This window comes from Microtus ochrogaster, unplaced genomic scaffold (genome assembly GCF_000317375.1).
Source record: "Microtus ochrogaster isolate Prairie Vole_2 unplaced genomic scaffold, MicOch1.0 UNK4, whole genome shotgun sequence".
NCBI lineage: Eukaryota > Metazoa > Chordata > Mammalia > Rodentia > Cricetidae > Microtus > Microtus ochrogaster.
This window is the reverse complement of record NW_004949102.1, coordinates 16,194,864-16,200,880: the sequence shown is the minus strand read 5'-3', so window position 1 is coordinate 16,200,880 and position 6,017 is coordinate 16,194,864. Positions and strand designations below refer to the sequence as shown.

Here is a 6,017-nt window from a genome sequence, read left to right as displayed (position 1 = left end):
CCTGTCTCGAAAAACAAAACAAAACAAACAAACAAAAAAAAGACAGATGGAATTATTTTCAGTGATTTATAACATTCATATCGGTGCTGGTGGTTTCGGTGGTGGTAGTAGTGGTGGTGCTGGTGGGTAGTGGCAAAGAAGGTGGTGACGGCTAAGGGCAGTGGGGAAGAGCTACCAAGAGCCCATGGAGCCCTAAGCACTTTCACAAGAGAACTGTATAAAGTGTAATGTCTAAGAAGTGTCCCATCTTACAAATGAAGGTTCAGAGCTCTTACAGCTTGTGAAAACTGGAGTGGAGATTTAGACCTCAAATCCCTGGTTCTAAGCATGTTCCTCCAATGAGAGCTAAGGGTGGGTAAGATAGCTCAACAGGTAAAGGCTCCTGGGTAACGTTTAAGCCTCAGGGTGGACAAGAGAACCACACTTTCCTACACACATGCACACACACACACACACACACACAGTTTAAACTATGAGCTGAGCTGCCCTCCCAGAGATGCGACTGGGACATGGCTAGCCAGGTGTAACTGTGCCCACCTGCATCTCCTGCCCTACAGATGGAGGACGAGGATTCCATTCTGCCCCGGAAGCTTCAGGTAGCCCTGGAACACATTCTGGAGCAGAGAAATGACCTGGCGTGTGACCAGGATGGAGGCCCACTGGACTGCGTGCATGGTAAATGCCAGGACTTTGAAACAGCTGGGTGGATGGGTGAGAAAGTAGGGGCATGAGGAGAGAAAGTGGGGTTCCACCTTTCATCTGGATTCCATTCCAGCCATAATTGTAGGAATTTTTCCCACTTTCTCCATTTAGGTCCTAAAATACCTTAAGAGGGGAAAAAGCAGCTTTCGGGTCGCGGGTGGCTGCGGAGGGAGGAAGCTGCTGCTGTTGTCAGTAACTGACTGTCTTGGGCTCTGGCCCACCAACTTACTATTCCGGTCTTTGTACCCCATGCTCAGGCCCTGAGTTCAGCCCCTTGAATGAGGTGGTGTCTGAAGCCTTTGTCCGATTCTTCGTGGAGATTGTGGGCCACTATTCCTTGTTCCTGACGTCGGGCGAGGAGAGGAGCCTGCAGCGAGAGGCCTTCAGAAAAGCTGTCTCCTCCAAGAGCCTGCGCCGCTTCCTGGAGGTCTTCATGGAGACCCAGACTTTCCGTGGCTTCATCCAGGAGCGGGAACTACGCAGGCAGGATGCCAAAGGTCAGAACACCACAGACCCTGCTGGGACAGTGAGGGTGCAGCTGTCTAGGCTCTAACTGGCCGACGAGCATGGGTAAGGGTGTAGACAATGATGTAGGCAGGGACAATATTGCGGCCTCCACAGGAGCTCTGTCATCCGGCCACACCTGAACAGTGACCACCCTGAGCTGTCTCTGCTTCTCCCACGGTTCCTCCGTCCCTCCTGCTTCTCTGCAGCCCTCTCCGCTCTTCCCAGCTGCCTTTCTTCCTGTTCCTATCTAGGGACTGTGGAGGGGATAAAGATTCAGGAGAGTCTGTTCTGGTACCAGCAGCCTTGGGCCAGCGCTGCAGAATCTGGCATCCTGCTTCCGTGGCCATCCACGCCAGCCTTTCTTCTCCCTCTTCACTGAATTCTCTCTTACTCCTCCCTGTCCCCATTTGTGCGGGCTCCATCATGCTCCTAGGGAGAAAGGAAACAAGAGGCAAAGAATGACAGACACACATGTCCCAGCCACCTGGTCCCTTGTCTCGGCCACTCTGGGAATGGAAAGTTAGAAATGCTGGTAAAGGAGGTTTTGATGGGAGCTAAACCTGGGAAGGGAAGGCGCTTGCCTCTGGAGCATGGCTACACAGAGCCCAGAAGGTTCTAGAAGAGCAACTGGCCCCACCCCTGGGATTTCTCTGGTGCTGTGAACTCAGCTGAGAGCCCATACTTCCATAGCTGTTTACACGGGAGAAGACAGGTAGCCACGCTTGAGGCTCTGACAAGGATTTCCACAGGACAAGAGAAATTTAATTACAGGGTATGAGGGGACTGGCCTCATCCGAGGTTCTCTTCAGGAGAGCCGCCAGTTTCACTTTAGGCAGGTTTACAGGTCACTAGGTCACTAACTGGTAGGAAAGGTAGCAGAAGGGGGGGGGGGGGCGGCAGTGATGCACGCCTGTAATCCCAGCACTTGGGAGAGAGGCAGAGGCTGGCAGATCCCTGTGAATTCGAGGCCAGCCTGGTCTACACAGAGAAACCCTGTCTGGGGAGAGGGGAGGAGGTAGCAGGAACGAAATGGGACCTCATGTGTGAGCAGGCTTTCGCAGCATTCCACAGACAGCTATTACACAGCAATTACAAGGTTAGTGAAATTCCTTATAAGCCTCAGACCTGAAAGCATGTTTGTAGGCACAGCTGCCTCTCAGAAGGAAGACCTCCCTTACCTGTTCTGGCGAGGAAGGGGTTTGTGAAGAAGCGCAAAGGATCGCAAAGGATCTAAAATATCCTGGTGTCTCTTGTCACCAGGTCTGTTTGAGGTCCGAGCCCAGGAATACCTCGAAACCTTGCCCAGCGGAGAACACAGCGGAGTCAATAAGTTCCTAAAGGGTCTGGGTAAGGCCTGAATCCCCATCACCAGTCTCAATCCAAACCGTCTCTCCTGGACTCTTAGCTACTGCAGACCCCAGAGCCACGAACCCTCAGTGATACGGGAAGCTGGCACTAGACTGCCTGCCTGCCTCTCTTAATGTGACAACACTGTCATCATTGTCACAGTGCCCTCCACTCCTAAGCCTTTTGGGAACCCACTAGAGGAAGCAGGCCTGGGGCCAGACAGGGGATGATATAAGTGGAACACTCCACCCGGCCTCCCAGAGCCCCTGGGTAGGAGAGTAAGACACCAGCATCACAACTACAGTTTAATTAGCAAGGAGGCCCCTCTGAGATAGTAGTGCATACCTGCGCCCCTGCACTGCGGAGGTGAAGGCAGGAAAAGGTCAGCAGTTCCATGACACAGCCAGCAAGCTGGCTCAGCAGGTGAAGGCACTGGCCACAGGAGCCTGAGGACCTGGGTCCAATTCTCAGAACCCACGTAAAGGTGGGAGAAGAGAAGTGACTCCACACGTGTGCCCTTCCCTTCCTCCCTCCCACAAGGCCTCTTGTTCCCAGCTGCTCAGCCCCGAAATAACACACAGAAACTATATTATTTACAATACTGTTTGGCCAATAGCTTAAGAATATTTCTGACTAACTCTTACATCTTAATTTAACCCATCTCCATTAATCTGTGCATCACCATGAGGTTGTGGCCTACCAGCAAAGTTTCAGCACATCTGTCTCCAGTGGCTCCATGGCTTTTCCCTGAGTCCACCTCCTTTCTCCCAGCATTCAGCTTAGTTTTCCCTGCCTAACTAAATTCTATCTTGCTATAGGCCAAGCCAGTTTCTTTATTCACTAACCAATAAAAGCAACACATAGACAGAAGGACCTCCCACACCATTTCCCCTTTTCTGTTTAAACAAAAAGGAAGGCTTTAACTTTAACATAGTAAAATTACATATAACAAAACAGGTATCAAACAAGAATTATAGTACATCTCTGTACATCTAGAAAACTAACATGACTACAAGCTTGACTATTATAGATAACTATTAACCTATATTTCTTAATGCGCTGTACAAACACAATACCTTAATCAAGAGCAGAAATATATATATACAATGTAAGAAAATTGACCTTGACTTTGTACCAATAAACCAAGATCCAAACCAATGCAAAGTATTCATCTCTATATCATACTTTTTTTCTTTTTTAGGCAGTAAAATGAAGTTTCTCCACAAGAAATAACCCTCATCTTGGCTCAAGGGAAGACCTCCTCCACTGGGACCACACATTTCTAACAGAGGTCTGAGAGGCTGTGGGCTGAAGGCAGTCCCTAGCCCCAACTCCTCCTAGAATGGGGCCTGTGAGCTGAGCACGTGGCAGGTGCTCAGGACAGCCCTGGAAGGGACCTGCCAACATGCAGCTGTTGTTACTATGGTCGGTTCTGGGATCTTTATATCTAGGTATTAAAAGAGAAGAAGAAGAAAGGCGTTTGGGTCTTCATTCTGTCTTGCCAGGGCTAAGAAAACTCCCTCCTGCCCTACCTCATCTCTTCTGGGTCAGCTGTTGACAGCTGTGGAGCCAGGAGGAGGGAGGAGATAGGTAGAGTGGCTGCCACCACCCATCCAGGTTCTTGTGGACTGGTCTATGACGCCACCTGGTGGCAGAGACTGTGAGCTTTGCTGTTCTTGACTGGGGTTTTTTGCCCCTTAGAAGGAAGTCACGTAGACCTGTTCTTGCCCTAATGCCACACATAAAAAGAGGAAATCTTGTTAATTGTTAATAAAATATTCTTAGGGTCCTGAAATGGATATCTCCTGTGGCCTAACCGTGACACTTAGATCTCTGCTGTGAACCTATTCCTCATAGCTGACAGACCTTTCAGGCTTCTGTAGTTGGTTCTCTTATTGAGAGGGAAGAGCTGGACAAGGTCACAGTCAGCCGACCTGTGTGGGACAGTGGGAGTCTGTGAGTCCTGTGTGCACACAGGAAGGTTCTCAGGCTGGCCTCGGACCACCACCCCAATACTGTGGACACCCAATGGATTGTATGAGAAAGTAACTTCTAGCCCACCTGGCCTGGAGTGGGGCAGGAGTAGTGGGAGGGGGTGTCTGAGGCATTGGGGGAACCTGAGTGAGAATGTGAGCATGGGGGCTCACACAAGCGCCTCTGTTTAGTTAACTTTAATGATAGCAATGCTCTGTGTATTTTTATACTGCCCCTAAGTGATCACTTTTAGTATTTTGGAATATACAGTCTTTTCTAACTTATTTTCTATTATACTGTTTTACTTAAGAACTCCAAGTGAATGAATAAACAAATATCTTTATCAACATTCCTAGTGAGTGTATAATATTCTATAATATTATGAATGTTTTTGAATTTGACTTAAGCATAAAAACAAAAATAAATTTGGGGAAATGTGCTAGACCACGTGCATGAGGAGACTTTTTTTCCAGCGTTCGCCACATTAAAGAGAAACACACTGCCTGCGTAAAGAATCAAGAATCGGGCCAGCGAGGCGGCTCCTCAGGTGAAGGCGCTGCAGTCTGGCAGCCTGAAGTCAGACTCTACGAGCTACAGAAAGGTGGAAGGAGAGAACCCACCCCACAACGTTGTCCTTAGACCTCCACGTGTGCCGTGCCACAGGTGCCCCTAACCACGCACACGTCACGCGTTAGTTCTTAATTCTTTAAAGGATTGGTGAGTTGGCTTTTAACACATTCATAAAATAAGAACGGCAACATGGCCTGGCCCGTTGAAACACTTGCTACCACCAGGCCTGACCAGCTGACTTCAGTCCCCCATACACCCTGGTCCCACAAGGTGCCCTCTGACCTCCACATACGTCGTACCGTGTGCTTAGGCACACATGAAAACACAAATGGAGTAAAACATTTACATAGAAATTAATGTGTATGTGACTATATTATATACGTATTAAAACATATTCGTAGGAAGAACACACACAGGTCATGAGGATACAGTCTCGTGCACAGATGACAACCTTTAGCTCTAGCCTGGTTAGTGTACTAGAACATGACTGCCTCTTCTGTCCCATACCTTCCGTCACGATTGCCTAAGTTTAAAAAATCAGCAAAGCAGCAGATTAGACCAAGAACCACGAAGAGTTAGATCAAAGAGAGAGAGAGAGAGAGAGAGAGAGAGAGAGAGAGAGAGAGAGAGAAAGGAAAAGAAAGAGAAAAGAGAAAAAGCAGTAAATTTGTAATGACTGCTCACAGTCAGGGTCCAATTCTGTGTTCCTGCTTGCTTGTTCTGGTGGGGCGGGGGAGATGATATTGTCATGCTGGCCTTGAGTTTGCCAAAATCCTGCCTGAACCTCCCCAGTACTAGGACCACAGGTGTGCACCACCACACCTGATCAGGGGACAGATTATAGTGCTGGAATACATGGTGTGGTAGATGATGGCGGTGACCCCTCCCCCAGTCTTTACATCTTTCCGTATGAGGCT

The 6,017-nt window shown here is 48.9% G+C and overlaps 1 protein-coding gene across 3 annotated transcripts in view; it reads left to right on the top strand.

Moving 5' to 3' along the window:
- Dennd2a (DENN domain containing 2A) overlaps positions 1–4,977 on the top strand; it is a 101,121-nt gene extending 96,144 nt beyond the window's left edge. For all 3 annotated transcript variants that reach the window (XM_005365856.2, XM_013353276.2, XM_026788567.1), the window contains 4 exons: positions 558–675; positions 960–1,199; positions 2,470–2,556; positions 3,758–4,977. In XM_005365856.2, coding sequence (XP_005365913.1) covers positions 558–675; positions 960–1,199; positions 2,470–2,556; positions 3,758–3,789 — 477 coding nt within the window. In that variant the 3' untranslated portion in view covers positions 3,790–4,977. The remainder of the gene's footprint in view (positions 1–557; positions 676–959; positions 1,200–2,469; positions 2,557–3,757) is intronic.
- Positions 4,978–6,017: the final 1,040 nt, after the last annotated feature.